This window comes from Ananas comosus, linkage group 7, assembly GCF_001540865.1.
Source record: "Ananas comosus cultivar F153 linkage group 7, ASM154086v1, whole genome shotgun sequence".
Classification (NCBI taxonomy): domain Eukaryota; kingdom Viridiplantae; phylum Streptophyta; class Magnoliopsida; order Poales; family Bromeliaceae; genus Ananas; species Ananas comosus.
The window spans coordinates 997922-1017869 of record NC_033627.1 but is presented as its reverse complement, the minus strand read 5'-3'; the positions used below and the strand labels follow the sequence as shown (position 1 = coordinate 1017869).

Here is a 19948-nt window from a genome sequence, read left to right as displayed (position 1 = left end):
GCCGCTACTGGGCTCGTCATCACTCCTACGTGGCGAAAGTTACACGGGCTGCGCGCGCGCCACGACAACACGGTTTACTCGGCGTCGGGTCGTCCACATCCCGCGCACCTCGGGTCGGGTCGGGTCCGTCCGCATACCGCATACGGTCACCACACGGCTTCTCGCTCTTTGGACTCCTCTAACAAAGGGCTTTTTTTGCAAATAACCCCTGAGAAAATTTTATTTTAAAAATAGTCCTATCAAAATTAAAATTGCAAAAATGGTTCTGGCTCTGCCACCGGGCGCCACGTCAGCGCCACACGGGCAGGGCTGGAGCTAGGGTATTAAGTTGAACACGGTGAATCATTCATTTTGTCTAAACACAGTGAATGATTCACCGTATTTAGTACGTATTTTTGTATATTGAAAAGAGGAATGGAAAGTAAAGATGTCAATGGGTATGGATATCCGAAATATTATCCGAATCCAAATCCGAATAAATTATATATATATACATAATTTATTTTTATTTATTTATACAATATATAAAATATTTAATAATTTTTATTCCTTAGATCTTCATTCAACGGTATAGATTTTTAAAACTCGCTGGGTTTAGGTTTAGTTTCGAGTTTTTGGTCGGATATGGATATATTTTATATATTGTATAAATAAATAAAAATAAATTATGTATATATATATATAATTTATTTGGGTTTGGATTCGGATAATATTTCGGATATCCATACCTATTGACATCCCTACTTCCTATTTCTCTTTTCAATATACAAAAAATACGTACTAAACACGATGAACCATTCACCGTGTTCAATCGGTGAACCATTCACCGTGTTTGAATACGGTGAATGGTTCACCGTGTTCAACTTAACACACGGGTTCCAACCCTATCCGCGTGGCGCCTGCGTGGCAGGCCCAGGGTCATTTTTGTAAATTAAATTTTGACGGGACTATGTTTAAAATAAAAATTTACCAGGGGCTAAATACAAAAAAACAAATGATTGTACTGTGAGGGGGAACACAGGAGTCCTCCATCGTCTCCCTCCCCGGATCTCTCTCTCTCTCTCTCTCTCTCTCTTTCGATCTCGATCCCACTCGCCGGAGGAGGAGGAGGAGGAGGAGGAGAAGACGAAGGGAGGCGGAGGTGGATCTCCGCGCCGATCTCTGAGGTCGATCTCGTCTTCAACCTCCCTTCTTCGATCTCCATCAATGGCGAAGTCGAGCGCCGACGACATGGAGCTGCGGCGCGGCTGCGCCGCGGCCATCGCCGCCTCCGGGGCCAAGGAGGACGTCGTCTTCTCCATCCGAGTCGCCAAGGGCCGCGGCATCTTCGAGAAGCTCGGTCGCCTCGCTAAGCCTCGTGTCCTCTCCCTCACGAGTACGCATCCCCGATCCTTTGCTCTATCGATCCCTGAACCTCGTCTTCTCTATCTCATGTACTCTTTTGTAGCTCGAATTCTTTGACTCTGGCAACTCTGCTTTCTCTTTCATTTTCTTTTGGTTTCTACGCGGTAGATCCGTTTGATTGATGCTAATACGTGCTTAGAGTGCTGCGATCGATTGGTTGCGAGCAAGATTGTTGAGTGATTGGACAAATTGAGACCATAATCTTGACTACTAGGTATAGGAATTTGGTGGAGTTAGTATAGTACTCTGTCCCGCATATGAACTAAGTTTAACTTTTCAGGTTTAGTTGATGGGATAATGCTTACATGTTGGGTAGTGTGGCAGAATTTGCTTTGTACTTAAATGACAATTTGTGATGCAGAATAGACATAAGACGCTCATTGCTCTATTTAGCAGAGGTAGAAAGCAGTTGTTACGCATCTGTGATCGAGAGCAAAAAAATTCATGTAGAACTGAATTGCATTAATAGAGTTATGCCGTAGTTTTTGGAAAATAGCTGTGTTCTGACATTTATGTGTGACAATCTTAGCTTCAAGAGGGACTAATTGGAAGTTTGAGTATGTCATTGCTTGATGAAACACTGCATGGATAAAGAGATGCAAGGTGATCTTACAGTTGTTATAACATCTTTGAATTGTTCACTTGCAGTTTCTGGGGTCAGCTTAAGATTGTATTTCTTGGTCAGTATTTATTTGTGTCTGGATTCTAGAACTGGATCATTTGGACCGTATGGACACGAGGTTGCAATATGTTTGACTATGATGCTCTATGTCCATATCATGGGTATAGCTAGTGCTTGCACTGGAGCACTCTGAGTTATAGAGGTGCGAATTACATAAGGGATTGATCATTCTGAATCACGTGGATCATTTGGTCCGTAGCAAATGAAATAGTAGAAAGGCTATTCATGGTGTTTGGCTTATGCATTCTCTAGAATATTATTGCTATTACATTGTTTTCTGAAGCACTTTGAATGGGCTTATATGAATAGATACGAAATATACAAAGCTTATCTTGCTGTTGCTCGTTTTGGCCAATTGGTTCCAGCAACCGATGCTTAGATTTTCATTATCGTTCATAATATTCTTTATATGTTATGTCATTTAATTAGTTTTATTCATTGCAGCTAAACATTCACCCAATGGTGGGGAAAATAAAGCTTTTCTCCGAGTCTTGAAGTATTCATCGGGAGCAGTTCTTGAGGTTGATTTTTCTTTTTAAAGAATTATATGTAGATAAACCATTATGACATTGTAATTGCAAGATGTTGTGCGATGTAATTTCTGTAAGATTTCATGGCTGAGATTACATGAACACATCCCTTAGTATAATATGTATCATTATGCAAAAATTAACTTACCGAGTCAAACTTGGTTATCCATGGTTGTTTACCCACAGTTTTTTTTATTTTTTATTTTGTGATTGTGTACTAACTACCCATATTTAGCGTAGGTTGATCTTACGTTTTGTGTTTGTGGGTCTTCCAATACTAGCTTAGTGCCAGACCTTACATATTTAGCACAGTTCAGTTTCAGCAGCCTTTGGAGTTTTTGGAATATCTAAGTATGATGACTGGTAAACTTTGGTGCGGAGAACTTTTAGGATCAATAGATTTGCCAACTTTGTGAACCATACATAGCAACAAGAAAGCCTTTTCTTATAAATATTATATGTTACAACATGAATGATTTTCCTTTACTCAATTATCAAGCAAGGTCCTCTATTAAATGAGCTTTTATAATGCCTTTTCTGGCTAGCAACTTCTCCATTAGTTTTGGTCTTTCAAAGCACTTTCTACTTAATTATTTTGCTGTTCTTGATGAGTGCATCATGTAATTTCTGTTTTGGGAGATCCACTCTATCGCGGTCAATTTTAATGTGACTTGTCTTTTAGCGGACGAGGTAATGAAACTATTTCCTTTTTGTTTTTTTCAGTCCACCAAAGGATCATTAAGTCTTCATTTTAATGTCTTCAGTTTACTAAATATGTGCCTCATTGGCTCATTCTTAGAAATACGTATTTCAACTCCTTTAATTTCTGAGTTCCCCTCCGTTATATCCAGCTTAATATTTTGTAACATCTTCGATTCATCAACGGTATCATTGTTAAGAAATCTATACCATGAAATTAATCTTTAAACATTTTTAGTTGATTCATCTATAACCAATGCATACAAAGAAAATAATAATAATAATGCTAATGCAATTCAGTTATTGTAGGAAACTCATTCATTTCCCCTCGATCACCCCTCATTGTAGCTGTAGCTCCATAATGCATATCCTTTATCGCATCAATTATTTTTCATGGACCCAACAGTAGCTTTTCTTAAATCAATTATATTAAAGACTCTTTTTCTGTTTCCTACACTTCATCAATATTGTTGGTATCTTCTCTGTTCTATCTACTTGGCATGACAGACAGGTTTAAATTTTAAAATCCTTGTTTTGCGTCATAACTTCTGTTTTATTTTCCTCGCCAATATATATAGCATCAGTCTGCAAATCTGTACCATAATTCCTTTTATCTAAAATGGCCTGCACAGCTTTTTTTATGTTTTTTTTTTTTATAAAACACATAATTGCTGATTATTTATCTGAATAACCTTCTATGCATGCCCAGCCTGCAAAACTATACAAGCTGAAGCATCTTACAAAGGTGGAAGTTGTTGCAAATGATCCTACTGGCTGTACATTTATTCTGGTAATAATTGTCACTTTTCATTCCTGGATTCATCATGATTTTTGTGATTGCGTTTTGATATGGTAGTTCAATTTTCAAATTGCTAGGATGAATGCTAGGCATATTTAATGATCCTCTTGCTTTATGTTATGTCGTGCAGGGATTCGATAACCTCAGAAGCCAGAGTGTTGCCCCTCCACAGTGGACAATGCGGAATATAGATGACAGGTGATTGGTCTAAAAGTAAAGTACTTTATTCAATGTTTCTTGACAGTTTTCTTGCTGATATCACTTTTTGAAAATGCACTCAAACTCTCAACACACATGAGAGAAACATAAACAGGCATATATATGTAGGTTATATTCATTACATGGCATTTCTCCTTTCCTTGTTTTTGACTAGTTGGAAAGAAGAAAATAGTGAAGACTTCCACTTGACCTTTAATACATCTGTCTCGCTGTATGTTTGTTGATGAAGTTTATAAAGACGTCATCTGAGAGATTTCAACTAACCTCTGGACTAATCCTTTTTTTTCACTTTTTGCTTTTTATTTTTCTGTAGGAATCGCCTGCTACTTTGCATTTTAGACATGTGCAAGGAGATATTGGATCGTCTTCCTAAAGTTGTTGGAATTGATATTGTGGAGATGGCTCTTTGGGCACAGGTGCAATTTGTATTTGAATCTCCTCTTATTATCTCACTTTTATTTTATATTAAGGCTCTCCATTTATCATACAACACCTGTCTCAGGGTTAAACACTGGCAATACCTGATAACCATTCCTACATGTCAAAAATATGCTTATTTGTACTTTTCATTGGCTATCTTGTTTATGAATGTGATTCAGGAAAATACACCTACAGTTGCTAACCAAGTTAGCAAGCAAGATGGCCAAGAAGGATCAGTTGTACCAATTGTGACACAAAGGGAGTTGAAAGTTACTGTTGAAAAGGACCTTGTCTCACAAGCAGAAGAAGAAGAAATGGAGGCCCTTCTTGGCACGTATGTTTATTCTATGCAATTTCTAGCTAGTAACTTCAAGTTTCCTGCTATTTATATTATGTAACACTCCTTTTATTTTGGTGATTGGGGGGTGGGGAGTTATTGAACTTAATTTTACTTAATATTTCTGTGCCATTCTTCAGTGCCATTGTATATGTTTAGAATATAAATGTTAGGGAAGACTTAATTGGTGCAGGTATGTTATGGGCATTGGTGAAGCAGAGGCATTTTCTGAAAGAATGAAGCGGGAACTTCTTGCTTTAGAAGCGGCAAATGTCCATTCCTTGTTGGAAAATGAACCTCTAATGGAGGAGGTACCTCTATTTTTTGTCTTTACTGTCTTGTAGTCTCTCTTTTCATATGGGCTTATTGCAGTACATCGTCTTCTCCTCTCATGCCTATTTTATTCCATGAGATGATAATTTTAGATGTTTTGATGGTTCCCCTTACTATAATGCTGTGACTTTGAAAAGATTTTTGAAGTTTTCATCAAAATCTCCTAATTTAATTCAGTGAATCATATGACTCGTGCAGGTATTACAGGGACTAGAAGCAGCTAGTGCATGTGTAGACGATATGGATGAGTGGTTACGCATTTTTAATGTGAAACTCAGACATATGAGAGAGGACATTGCATCGGTATGGTTTTGTTAATCATTTTGGGTTGTCTTGGGTTGTCTCTCATGGCCAGCTGCGATTGAAGCATTGACTCTGTGATTGTGTATAATCCCTAATTTTATCGCCTGCATTATGTACGTTATGGATGAAAGCAGTGGCCCTGTCATGCCTTCCTATGCATACAGGTCCTAGTGGAGCAATATAACACCTGTGCTGAAGCCCATCCTCTTCTCTACCCATCGTTAATAGATTAGAAGGACATGGAAGTACAGGAGGGTGTTTTGGGGTTTGGGGGGGAGGGGTTGTTTGGGTGGGGATATTTTATTTGATCACCAACACCTTGTCCCTGTTTGTACATTGTTCTTTCATCCAAAAATTGGAAGCTTCATTTTTCTAGATGGCTGTATCTTGCAGATTGAATCCCGGAACAACAAATTGGAGATGCAGTCTGTTAGTAACAAAGCTCTTATTGAGGAGCTGGACAAGCTACTTGAACGCTTGCGTATCCCTTCAGAGGTATGAAGTGAAACAATGGTTGACAACTTTTTGTGTTAGCAATGGCTGTCACATTTAGCTTTTCTGTATAACAATTGTGTTATCTTCATCCTGCAGTTTGCAGCATCATTAACTGGAGGTTCATTTGAAGAAGCCCGCATGCTTAAAAATGTTGAAGCATGTGAATGGTTGACGGGGGCCATACGTAGTCTTGAAGTGCCAAATTTGGATCCATGTTATGTTAACATGCGAGCAGTAAGCTTCCTTTATGTACTCTGATTTTGATATTTCCTTTTGAGTTTCATTAACTTGTATAGTTATGCAGCTATATCAATAGACAATGAACTCATTGTACCAAGAACTTACTTTTTTGTTTTTTGTTTTTTTTTGGGTTGAAGTGTAGGAGAACCCTGTTGAATGGGGCCAAAATTAATGAAATTTGGTGTAAGGATGGTTTTGTTGAATAAGACAAATATATCAGGAAATTGTTGCATGTTTTATTTGTCTTTACGTCATCTATACTCTTCTCGTAGCCTGAAAATCTGCTCCAGTTTAAAAATTAATTCATTTGACATAATAACGGAGCTAGTAGTCAATCAATTATTGACCAAATTCTCAAGAGTATTCAGAAATGATCTTTAATTAGTTCATCTTATTCTCGTGCATTTTGTGTTCACTGAAAGTAATTTCTGCTTTTTAACTCTATACAGGTTAGGGAAAAACGAGCTGAACTAGAAAAATTAAAAACTACATTTGTTCGGCGAGCATCAGAATTCTTGAGAAACTATTTCTCTAGTTTGGTGGACTTCATGATTAGTGACAAGAGCTATTTTTCCCAGGTACATTAATGTCATTATTTTTTTTTCCTGCAATAATCTTGTTCTGTTTACTTAGAAGGTTTGCTTTAAATGAAAGTAGCGAGGACAGTTAAAAAGGCCCGATCATGCTGACCTGCGGTACAGATGCAGGACTTATGCACGACTTCTGCAGCACCTAAAGGTTTTTAACCTTCCGGAAGTTTGTTTTGAAGTGAAATTACAATGTATTTTATAGCAATATAATTATTTTTTAACCTTTGCTTTGTGATCTAATATTCAGAGTCTTGACAAGAATTGCTTGGGCCCTTTACGGAAGGCATACTGTCAGTCCCTTAATCTACTTCTGCGTCGAGAGGTCAGAATACTAATATTTTCTGTCCAACTGTTCATAAAGCTTTTTTTCATCTTTTGAATCTATATGTCTTTTGCGGTGCCTATTTTGACCTTTCAAGGTTTTTAGAAAACCCTTTAAAATAAAATTCAAGGGGTATTTAATCGGATATAAGTATAGCAGGGTCATTGGATGAGAATACAAATTTTGAACACAGTTTATCTTGTTCCACATAGAATCCATGAGCGTGAGAATACAATTCAGTTAGCATCCAGCGTTCATGTTAATGAACTTCATGCTCATTTATGTGATTCAGGCACGTGAATTCGCAAACGAACTTCGTGCGAGTACGAAAGCATCTAGAAATCCTACTGTTTGGCTTGAAAGTACAGGATCCAGTCAGACGGCAAGCAGTGCGGATACTTCTACAGTTTCTGAAGCATACTCGAAGATGCTTACTATCTTTATCCCTCTTCTCGTAGACGAGGTTATTCTTTTGCTTAATGCATGATTTTAAAATCTTAATAAGGTCTGTTAATGTATAAAAAAGAAACGGAAAGAAAATCTCATTATCACTTATTACTGTTTTGCAGAGCTCCTTTTTTGCTCATTTCATGTGCTTTGAAGTTCCTGCGCTTGGTGCTCCTGCTAATGGTATCAAAAGTGGATCCAATAGTATTGGTACAAATGATGATGATTTGGGCCTTATGGATCCTGATGCAAATGATATCAAACATGGTAGTGTGCTTTGTTTCTTATCACTGCTATCATCATTGTCAGATTCCTTTGGATAAAATCAGCAAATGATTCATCCTAGTAGTCTTGATACTAGCTTATCTTCCGATATGTTTTCCAGATAATAATATCACTGAGTTAGGAGCGCTTAATGAAGCTCTGCAAGAACTGCTTGATGGAATCCAGGTAGCTTTGATTTTGTCAATTGAGTTGCAAATCTTAAGATTATTCTGTTGACCTGCAGAAGTTTTTCTTTACCCTCTGAAGCAATTTCATAGAAGTCTAACATATACTTTTTGCAATGTTAGCTGCACAAAAGATTATATATTCAGATATTTTGAACTTAAATTTGATGCTTTGTAGAACTAAGAAATTTATAAGGCTGTAGATTTGGCAATCATTACATTTTTCTCTATTTTCTTTTTTTTTTCTGACTAGTAAAAATTTTGGAAGCATGTCTCGATCTTTAGCTTGGTTATGGTGTTGCCTAGGAGAAAAGCTTTCTAACTTCCATCTAGATGATGAATTCTCCTGCAAGGGTCTCTTTGTAACATCTACCATTTTAGGGAGTTACATTTGTTGTTTACGTTTTGACTTTGGGTTTTTGTTACAAATATGATTGATATCAATATAATTGAAATCGATATTTAAGGTATCACTGTGTTTCCTGCATTTTGGATAAAGTGTAGACATTTGGTTCTGAGGGCTGTAACAAACATAATGTGAATGAAAACCTGTTTCCTAAGGTTCTCATTGTCCTTCCAATTTGCATTGGAGGAGTTGAAACTTCGTTTTTTCTTCTCACATTCATAATGTAATATAGTATATGTCCCTCTTCGTCTTTTAGGAAGACTTCTATTCGGTGGTAGATTGGGCGTACAAGATCGATCCTCTGCGGTGTATATCAATGCACGGGATTACAGAACGCTATCTCTCTGGTCAGAAAGCTGATGCTGCAGGATTCGTGCGTAAGTTACTCGATGATTTGGAGAGCAAAATATCTTCGCAGTTCAGTAGGGTTAGTATTCTCTGCAGTTTACAAATATTGCATCATATCTTTAATATAAGGTAATGTTGCTTCAACTTGGCATATATTATCTGCTAAACTTGTTTAATTGCTCATATTTTGCAGTTTGTTGATGAAGCATGCAATCAGATTGAGAGGAACGAACGTAATGTACGTCAACTAGGAGTTTTGTCCTATATACCAAGGTACTCATCTTCTTTTAAAATGACTGATGCGCCCACAATTTGATTTGATTCGTCAGAGGTGTTCCTTTTAATATTCTTATGTTTGCATAAGTCTGTGATGACAATTTGGTTGGGTGAAACATTTATTTAGGAAACTTTTCTAAAGCTTCATGGTGTAGCAGCAAAGAATTGCTTTTTTTCCGACTAAAGTGAGATGTCAATTATGTTGATTTTTTTTCATGTTTAAATTCTCGTTAATAATGATAATAAAAGCTACTATATGATATGAAGTGTCACTATGTTGACTAATCTCCAACTCCGTAAAACTTTAGCTGTTCGATCTTTTGCGAGTTTTGTTCAGTGCAAACTTTTCCCATAATATTTAGATTTGTGACTCGCATCACGAATGGATCAAGCGTGAACTTTTTCCATGCTGTTTAGATTTGCAACTCTTGCATCACGAATGGAGCAGTACATCCAAGGGCAATCAAGGGATCTGGTTGATAAGGCATACACAAGACTAGTGAGTAGTTTTTCTTGACTGTGTTGGCTCTGTATTTTTTTTACTTTTTTCCTTCATGAATGATGCTAGCTCCAACTGGACTAAGCTACATAGTAAGCAACTGAACTATGCTCGAAGATCTTTGCAACAGAATGATACGGATGAACAACTTTATACTAATTTGGTTCCATCCTTTATCTTCTTATTGTTACTTGGAACTGGTTTGGCATTGTGGAACAGATTAGCACAATGTTTGGAACTTTGGAGAAAATTGCGCAAAGTGACCCTAGAATTGTGGACATTGTGCTATTAGAGAACTATGCAGCTTTCCAGAACAGGTGTTTTTCTTTTTCTTTATTGTCCTCTTTTTCATTATAAGTTTGTCATCATTTATTTTTTGTCCAAATTATTGGTGGGTTTGGATTGATTTCTTATGTTACAGAGCTATTTCACTTGCTATATTCTGCCGAACTAGTTTTGCATTTCTTGTAATTTTTACTAGTCATTTAAGTTTAAGATTCACTTTCGAACTTTTTTCTGGATGCAGTCTTTATGACTTGGCAAATGTTGTGCCTACCCTAGCTAACTTTTATCATCAGGCCAGTGAAGCTTATGAACAAGCTTGCACTCGTCATATCAGTTCAATCATTTTCCTAGTGAGCATTTATCTTCTTATCCTGCTACTTGTCTTTCCTTCTTATATATCATGGGAATTCCTAAATGAAACTATTTCCGTAATCCTTAGTACATATAGAACTGAAATCGTCTTTTTTTCTTTTCTCAGCAATTTGAAAGATTATTCCAATTTGCCAGGAAAGTCGATGAATTGCAATATACAATATCCCCTGAGGAGGTGAGTTAATTGTGTGATCTTGCTTCATTATAGTTCGCTTCTTGTGTATTTTGTTGCCCGTGAAGGCACATATATGAAATTTATTTATTTATATATTGTTAAACATGCTCCTTATATCAGAAACTCAAAGACTTAATGTTTGACGCGTAGGAGACTCAACAACAATTTACATTGCTACTTTTTTTTGCTATTTCAAGTAGTAGTAAAACATATTTTATCATGCACATTCGTCCAATGGTGACTTCGTTATTGGATTTTGGAGTTACCATTTGGCTTCCGCACAATTCTCAGGGATAAATTAATAAGGATTATTATGCACGTACAGTGCGAGTATAAATACAACTATGTGTACCCTAAGTTCCGGATTAGCTCTTTGTTGATTGAATCTACTTGAATATCCTTTATTTTGCTCAGTTGTGCTGTTCTTGCATCTAAAATCGTAAAAACTTAGTTGCCATCTTCTGATAAATGTGCTATTATCGGTCTTCGTATATACAGATACCTTACCAGCTTGGGCTATCTAATGCGGATCTCAGAAAGGTGTTGAAAACCAGCTTGTCTGGAGTAAGTAAAATTGCAAATATCATTCGCCTTTTTCTTCATGGTAGTTTACACTTGGGAAACTGGCTGGTGCGTTGCTCCTAAAAAGATAAAAAGATAAACTGACTAGATAACTATAAAATGCTGCGGAATCAGCTGGAAATAACCTCAGTTGCTTCACCAGTGGTTTCTTTGGCATTATCATTATGTTTCGTATATTCTTGTGGCTGTGATATTGTGAGCATGGATAATTATCTTACGTCTTACTTTCAGATTGACAAGTCCGTTACTGCCATGTATAAGAGATTGCAGAAGAACTTGACTTCTGAGGAGTTATTGCCTTCCTTATGGGATAAGTGCAAGGTATATACATCGTTGTCTTCTCTTACTTATCTACTAGCTTGGGCACGAAATTTGCTGATGACTTTACAGTGACTTCTGTTTCTAAACATTGAGAAAATTAGTTCATGTTCAAATGCTTCTATTTCTATACCTATGAATAGTTTTAAAGAAAGATGATTTTGCAACTACAGAAAGAGTTTTTGGAGAAGTACGACAGCTTCGTGCAAATGGTGTCGAGGATTTATCCGAAGGAGAACATACCTTCAGTGGAGGACATGAGGGCTCAGCTTGCTTCTTTGTAGATATGTGTGTAGAATGGTGTATAATTTCATGTTGAGATAGTGTAGTTCCCTTTCCTTGCTCTACTATGTTATTGTATTCATTAAATTCTTGTATTAGATTTTGCGCACCTCATTTCAAAGGTCCTTTTTCTGTATTTCGCTGGGGATTTTTACTTGGTCCTTCTATATCTGTTTCAGAGGTTGAGCTATTTGGCGCGCTGCTTGGAGGTATGTAAGTGATATGTTATGCAAGTTTTTTGCAATATTGGCAAATTTGTTATTTGCGTGAACATTTCTGTGCAGCTATTTTGGCGTATTTGCTTATATTTGGTGCTCGCAAATCTCTTGGATTAATCTAAAGATATTTGTGTTGAAAATTTGTTGGGATAATGGAAGATATTTTTGCATCTAAGGTGTCAGATGTATGTGCACGTAGCGAACTGTTAGGAGTTCTTGTTTATGCACTTCAAAAACAAGTGAGTCACTAATAAGAAACCCTCAACCCAAAAGGCTTATGTTGTTGTCGCGATCTATCGATAGTACCTATGGCCTCAGTAACCAACTGCACCGCCCCCCCTGGTCCATCATTTCTTGCATTTCTGTTAAGTACAATTCTAGTACCAGAAAGCAACACTGAGACAATCCAATATTGATATAGCGGGGTTAAGCTACTTAATTTGTTTCTCATGTAATTACATAACAAACCTCTCCTTAGAACAGTAAATGATTGATCCTATCAATAATATAATAACACCGAGCTACGCTGCGATGCAACAAGACTTAAAGCTTGGCATAAGTATCTTCTGCCTTCGATCACTTGCTATATTGAGTGGGAGGATATCCAAAAAAACAAAAGAAATAAAAAGAAAGGAAGCCTACTCTTTCAACAGCAATCTCAATTTCGACTCTAATGCTTCTCATGTCAATTTGCAATAACTCGAGAGCCCAACGAGACGACCATGTCAACTTGTTTATCAACTTGTCTATCAACAGCGATAAAACTTCGACCCTAATGTTATAATTCCTCATCCGTCTTTAGATTCCATCTTTGGGTGCTTATATATGAGAAAGCAGAGTCCCCAGTTGAGATAAGAGAACACTTCATAGGTGAAACGGTGCTATTCCTATCTTTCCTTCCTCCACAATGGTATCTCCTCAACAATGGTTCCTCCTATTGTAGTCTCTCTTGCAACGTCTCTAGGAAGAAGTTAAAAGAGAGAATTGTAAAGAGATGTTTGCCATATTTTGTGTGCTATATGAGCAGCAGCAGTTGCCTTTGTTTGCTATTAAACCAAGCTATTATAAATAGGGAAATAAGAATAGAATCCGAGGATCTATTTTAGTATTAGCAGTAGGAGGTTAGTCGGATTTGGTCATGAGGCCAATGAGTTGGAGACTCGATTTTGGTTTTATATCGCAGTTTTGTTTGGACAATGTTTGCATAAATATTTAGGAAAAAAATAATTGTTAAAGAAATAATACATCTGGGTCAAAGATTGGAGGGTCATTTTTAAGGGATTCATGGTTTAGAAAATTAGGAGCTAAATGACACGATAATCTGTCGTGTTCAGTAGTTTTGCAACCACTCTTATCCTCAAAGAGTTTAACCAAAAATAATGTTAAATAAATCTGATATAACTCATTACATCTGTTAAGAGGATTTTTAAATCTTTTTTTTTTTACTAGATCGTGAGTTCGATCGATCCCTACATAGCCGTATTTACAAGCTAAGAAATATTTGTACGACGTAGTTTTATCACCGGTTCAAATGTTACATCACCAGTTAAATTGTTACGTTACAATCGCGTGTAAAAAAATAGTGGACCATGTTTCTAACCCTAATTTCATAAATGCTCAATTCAAATTCAATGTAAAATTGAGTGAGTTTATTTAAAGCTGATCATCTTAGTCATTAGATTGTACAAAACGGCCCAAAGGTCCAATATAAACAGGAACGGGTTCTGACGAGAATTTGACACTACGCACGCCCACTTAACAAGAATCAGGGCCCAAAAAGGCCCATTAAAATTAGGCCACTATATTAAGTAATGGGCCCTTAAAATCCCTATATAGTTATTAAAAAAAGGGAAAGTGAGATGCAGCTCAAAAGTGCTTGAAGAGCAATCATTGTATTACCTTCCTCATACCAATAATTTTGATTAGCGAAGAGAGTTTCATCACTTTATCATCATCGCCGCATCAAACTTCCCCCAAACCTAATATTTTCAAACAAAAATACATTTACAGGAAAACAAACCAAGGCAAAATAAATACATAAATAAATAAATATATCCGTGATTTTCACGAAAATTTGTTTTTATAGATTAATACTTTCTTAATCTGCTGTGACAAAAAAAAATAAAAAAAATAGGTGGCATTCAGAATGAGTAGGAGGGTTTGGATTCATCAAAGATGAAAATCTCAGAACACCAAAAGCTTCATCACCATGCCCTTGCTTAAGCCAAAATAAATAATAATAAGGAGGTTTTTTCGGTAACAATTAAAAAAAAAGGATTATACTTTCAAATAAAATTTAAGAAAAACATCGAGTTGCGAAGAAAAAGGATTAAAATCGATAGGAGCTTTCTCTCAGACAAATGCCTCGATTTGTCCTCATAAGAATGGAATGGATTAGATCGGACTCGTCATCTATTTGATTTATTCATCATCGAGAAACGCCCCTTTATTATACAAACGAGATTACAAAGAAAAAATAAAAAAAAAAAAGAGAGAGAAAGAGAGAGAGAGAAAGAGAGAGAGAGAGAGAATTTGATCGAGTATACGCGAGAGAGAGCGGGGGTGGGGAGAGAGAGAGACGATTGCGATTGGATGCGAATGTGAGGAGGATCGCCGTGAACGGCGAAGTTAAATATAGATGGAGTAGGAAGCTAGGGTTACGTTTTTCCCATGTTAGCGAAATTACGAAAACACCCCTCCCTCCTTCGTGATCCAATCCACACGGGATTAGGTGCGAATGGATTGGGCCCAACATTTGTGTCAAGTGGACTAACAACAGACCGGTTAATATGTAGACCCGTAACTATTTATGGGTGGGACTCAAATACTGGGCCGGTTCTCTCGGTCTGGTTCGGTTCAGCGGGCATTTGAATTGACGAAGTTGTGATTCACCGTAAATTAAATTTGTTAATATCGGAGACATTTGTTTTGCCATCTATTATAAATGCACTAATCTGGTTGGCAGTAATAGGCGTGAACTTTTTTAAAAAATAAATTCTCTTTGAAAATGACTAGTTGATGAAAAGATTAATATTTTTATTTTCATTAAACTTGATTTTCAACTGAACTATAGTTAAGCCAATCCAAATTCCCCGAAGTACCCGGTTGGATCTGAACTTGTTAGATTGGGTCCAACAATCATTTAACAACTTATCGAGGATGCAGCATCCTCTTCGTTTGAGGAAAACAAGGTAGACCCCATGAACATTAGTGCAACTGGGACCTGCAAAACTAAAGAGGAAAACTACATGAAAGATATGTTTATTTCGACCAGTCACCTAGCCCTTATTTCATTAGCTTTTCCTAACGATTATGGGTCAAATGGAACTCCTCAACCTATCTAGGCACACCAATATATAAATTGCTTGGAAGTTTAGCATATTTGGAGCATGTCTAAACATTGTATTTAACCAAATCAGACTACATCAGTTGAACTACCATGCACAGCTACACACAGGACATCACCATAGCAAATTACTGGTAATACATTCAACAACAATTCAAAGTTCCATGAACATACTAACACACTCCACAGCATCTTCAACACGGCGTCGAGACAAATGGCAAACACTATACTAAATCATTATTGACAGTAGGGATTGGAAATGGCTTTAAAGGAAATACAGCACCAAGCGCCAAACAGGGTACGCGAACAGGAGGATGATACCAATAGTGTTTGACACGCCATGACTCTTTGTGAATGCATTTCTGAAGCCGCCAGAGGCCCGGATGTGCTCTTGAAGGAGGTAGCAGCCGATGAACAAGCATATGAAAACGCCGACCAAGTGGTCGCGAATAGTGTGGGCAAAGAAGTTGGGGGCGACCACAAGAAGAAGGATCAGTGCACCGGGCATCTCCAACCAATCTACTCCACAACATAATATTCATGTTAGTCACAATCGAGTTGCATACTGTTCTATTGTGTCGATTAAATTAACATGGATTTTTATTTTGTTTTGTTCAGACATTTTCTTAACTACAGTAGTCTGTGCATCTATGCAATAGTCACAAGATGGTGAACATGTGATTCAGGTTAGGCTAAATGCAATAAACTCAATACGATGATGACCTTGCTGAACTAGAGAAAAAGAATACATGCATTTGCTCACCATCATTCTAATCATCATCAAATTTAAAGAACGTTCAGAACTGTAGGACGAGAAAAAAGAAAAAAAAAACTGCAGCTTCAGAAACTTCCTTCTTACGATCCAGGTTTGAAAAGGAAAAGAAAAAAATAAAACAAAGCTTAAGCTACGATGATAAATGATAAGGGAAAGTGTTCCTGGACCAGGATTTAGGGATAACCACTGACATTGGCTCTTTAAGACAATGATTGTTGCGTTAACTGAAACAGGTTATTGGTTAAAATCGTAAGATATAGCATTTGTCTATTTATTTAGCATTATTGGTGCATAATACGAGAGTTCTTTATCAAGCTAGACATTTAGCATTCATGGTGAATAATAGGAATAGGAAAGTTGTTTATCAAGCTGGCCAGGAATCCAAACCATACCTGGGAAGTGCCGAGGAAAGAAGAGTCGCAGTACAACAACAATTAATGCAATCCATTTCCCAACCTCCCCTCTGCATTATTCAAAAATAATTAGGGCATAATCACAACAAAAATGAAATTTACATAGCCAACAAGTAATAATCACCAAGTATCTTCTCATCTGCTTCGAAGTTACTGAAACATGATCTATCTTCTAACTAGGGTCAACCACAAACCACATGTAATTTGATGATCCAATGACTAATTACTTTCCAAATGCTTATGTATGCATCACATGTTCTTTCTCCTTTGTTTGTTAGATACTCATTTATACATTTATCCTACTATAAGATGTTTCAGGGTAGTAAAAATGATCTAGAGTTATTTTTTCCCGCTAAACGAAACTGCAAAACATCGTATAGATCGCGCTGACCAATATGCAGGGAGAATCATATACAAGAGTATCTAAACATGGAGTTACTGAAGAAAATGAGGATTTACGATTAGAAAATAAGCAATTACCTAAAGAAAGAGAAGAGTACTGAGGGAAGGGTGAAGAAAATGTAAGGAATTAAAAGACCAGTCAGCATGTTCGTCCTCCAGTTCGTCCGATCCAATATCAAGAGGTATCTGCAGTCACAAAAAACCCCAACAGCTCAGTCATCTGTTCAACTAACAAGCTTTTTGTTTTTACCGACCGTTTCTAGCGCAAGTGGCAAAGGATTTGGTGGTTGGTATCCGAGATCAAAGTTCGAATCATAGTTTATTAACATTTTCAGCTAAGTTTATTTCTAAATGAAATAAACGAAATGGTTAGCATGCTACCTTTCACTCAAAAAAAAAAAAAAAAAAAAAGCTTTTTGTTTCCCCCCCAAACAAACATGCCTGAAAAACTGTTTTCATTATATGCCGAACCAAATGGTAGCAAAGATAAATTTTCTTCAACACTTCTTCCATCACGATGCGTTAGAAAGTAAGATCCTAAAAAGCTCCTTCAGAAAGGGACAGAAAGGTACTGCTCAATATAAGATCCCAAAAGAAGTTCAACAATCTTTTGCGAGAAACTTTCTATAGATATCTTAGAAAACACACTCTTTATACTTTTTTAACACAAACAAATTGCAGTTAGCAAAATAATGATAATAATAATAATAATTAAGGGATGAGGAGGAGGGAAGGATTGTTTGAGCTCACATTGCGGCGAAGGAGGCGAGGAATTTGAGGAAGGTGGTGCCGAAGCCGAGGCCGCTGCCGAGGCGGAAAGCGTGGTTAGCGAGCCTCCGCGCGGCGACGCCGATCTCCTTGAGATCCGACTCGATCAGATCGCCGTACACCTGATCCGACTCCATCGCCAAGTACGCCATCTTCCCCATCTGTCCCAAAACCTCTCTCTCTCTCTCTCTCTCTCTCTCTCTCTCAAATTTTACGAAGAAGAAGATGATGATGTATGTAGACTAATGAATTTTGCTTAGAAGGGAGGATTTAAAAGCATTTATAAAAGAACGGGGGAGTGAGAAGGGGGACAACGATTCAACGAAGTGGGCGGTGGTGAGAGAGGTGGAAGAGAGAGAGAGAAGAGTTTTGGAATAGCTCTGGACTTTTCCTGCTAGCCAATGGACACGTGGAGTTACGTATGGTGGGAGGAGATGACAGGGACGTTGTCGCCACTCTGCCCCACCCCCGCAGGCTTCGTTTCGGCACCCCTTTTACTCGCTCCGGCCTGCTCTTCGGGGCTCTACTGGAAAGGCGTGGATGATTATTATTATTGTTGTTATTATTTTACCATTATTATTAGCGGTGTTGTTTAGAATAGAATTTTTAAGAAAAATGCGCTACGTGGCTGTGCCTTGTCCAGTAAAGAAATGACAGCTGGACTGGACCGCAAGAATCTTTTGCTATCAGCGGCAGATAATCAACAATTTAATGAGAATAATAATGAATAGTTACGCAGATATGGAACAACTATTTTGTGATGGAGACAGTTTGAGATTTGAACAAAATCTGCTTCAATCTATTCTATCCAAATTAGGAGTGAAAATATATATATGGGATATTATGACTCGACTCTGAATTCGAAACTATATCATATTTGTATTATAATTTTGCTATCCGGCTCTTGACTCTTGAGTTTTTATATTCAGAAGCGGATTTTAGTACACATATGTAAACCGACCATTTCAGAGGAACCCAATACTGTACAGGATCTCATTTTATCCTCGAGGCAGGTGTACTAGCACGTGGAAGTCATTGTCTACGCACGTCTTTGGGATAATTCGAGTTAGAGAGTTTCGTATAGCTTCCCTCTCTTTCTTCATCCCTCTGCACTAACATGTTGTCAAGTGCCGCAGCAGCTGCGCATCCGCGCTTCATTTCAACCGCCGGGAAAGGCAATTCCAAAGCTCGTCGTTTCTGCGGCCCCTTCTTCATAAACAACTCTACTCCACAGCATAAGATCCCATCTCCATCTAATACAAATTCCATCTCCATTGCCCAAAATTCTCCGCGAAAGATATCTCGCGTTGATGGAACAAAACATCTTATGCATGAATTAGAAAGACTATGCAATGAAGGGAATGCAAAAGAAGCCCTTCGACTAGCAGAGCAAATGGAGAAAGAAGGTTCTCCGACCCACGTAGCCATTCTACCTCTTCTGCTACAAGCCTGCGTTGAAACCCATTCTTTGGCCTTCGTAAGAGAAGCCCACAAGCTCGTGTCGAGATCCCAATTGACAAATTCTAAGCTAGTTCTCAGTAGTTTAGCTTCTGTGTACTGTAAACTGGGAAGCATTGAAGATGCCCGCCTCCTGTTCGACGAAATGCCGCAACAGCCACAGCCAAATCGTACGAAAGTCTCTTCTAAACTAAAGCCAACTCAGAGAACGGCGGCTAAAGGCGAAGTGGATCCAAAGAGGAGAGAGGCATATGAGAAGGTGAGGGAGTTGCACAGGGAGATACGAGCGATAGGGTACGTGCCGGACACGAAGTATGTTCTGCATGATATTGACGAGGAGGCGAAAGAGAAGGCGCTGATGTATCACAGCGAGAGGCTCGCGATCGCATACGGGCTTATTAGCACGCCTCCGGGGACCACATTGAGGATCATGAAGAATCTCAGGATATGTGGCGACTGCCACAATGCAGTCAAGTTCATATCCAAGGCGGTGGAGAGGGAGATCATTGTCAGGGATAACAAGAGGTTCCACCACTTCAGAGATGGGGTGTGTTCTTGTGGGGATTATTGGTGACGTATGTATTGAACTGATAACTGTGTTTCTGTTCTATTTAGATAATCATCCTTCCGTACTAAAATTGAGCGTGTGATGCTGCATTAGTAATTTATTCGCCAGACCATTCTTTTTCTTCTTTTCAATCAATTCCTTTTCTTGCAAACAACCGTCCTGATGATTGAGAACATCCAGACTGGGGG

General features: G+C 37.8%; 3 protein-coding genes across 3 annotated transcripts; 2 read left to right on the top strand and 1 right to left on the bottom strand.

Moving 5' to 3' along the window:
* Positions 1054-12085, top strand: LOC109712935 (exocyst complex component SEC3A-like). The gene is made up of 25 exons (XM_020236753.1): positions 1054-1375; positions 2531-2607; positions 4025-4105; positions 4245-4312; positions 4647-4749; positions 4933-5087; positions 5284-5401; positions 5622-5726; positions 6120-6221; positions 6318-6455; positions 6911-7039; positions 7119-7199; positions 7299-7373; positions 7666-7836; positions 7943-8087; positions 8206-8270; positions 8932-9102; positions 9217-9296; positions 9717-9798; positions 10018-10115; positions 10325-10433; positions 10562-10630; positions 11129-11194; positions 11444-11533; positions 11704-12085. The coding sequence occupies exons 1-25, from the start codon at positions 1207-1209 to the stop codon at positions 11812-11814; spliced, it is 2658 nt and encodes an 885-aa protein (XP_020092342.1). The 5' UTR covers positions 1054-1206; the 3' UTR covers positions 11815-12085.
* Positions 15492-18120, bottom strand: LOC109712653 (cold-regulated 413 plasma membrane protein 2-like). The gene is made up of 4 exons (XM_020236355.1): positions 17717-18120; positions 17045-17152; positions 16544-16614; positions 15492-15895 (listed from the first exon to the last, which is right to left on the bottom strand). The coding sequence occupies exons 1-4, from the start codon at positions 17893-17895 to the stop codon at positions 15642-15644; spliced, it is 612 nt and encodes a 203-aa protein (XP_020091944.1). The 5' UTR covers positions 17896-18120; the 3' UTR covers positions 15492-15641.
* LOC109712652 (pentatricopeptide repeat-containing protein At2g22070-like) lies at positions 18326-19911 on the top strand. Its single transcript, XM_020236353.1, has one exon. The coding sequence runs from the start codon at positions 18852-18854 to the stop codon at positions 19764-19766; it is 915 nt and encodes a 304-aa protein (XP_020091942.1). The 5' UTR covers positions 18326-18851; the 3' UTR covers positions 19767-19911.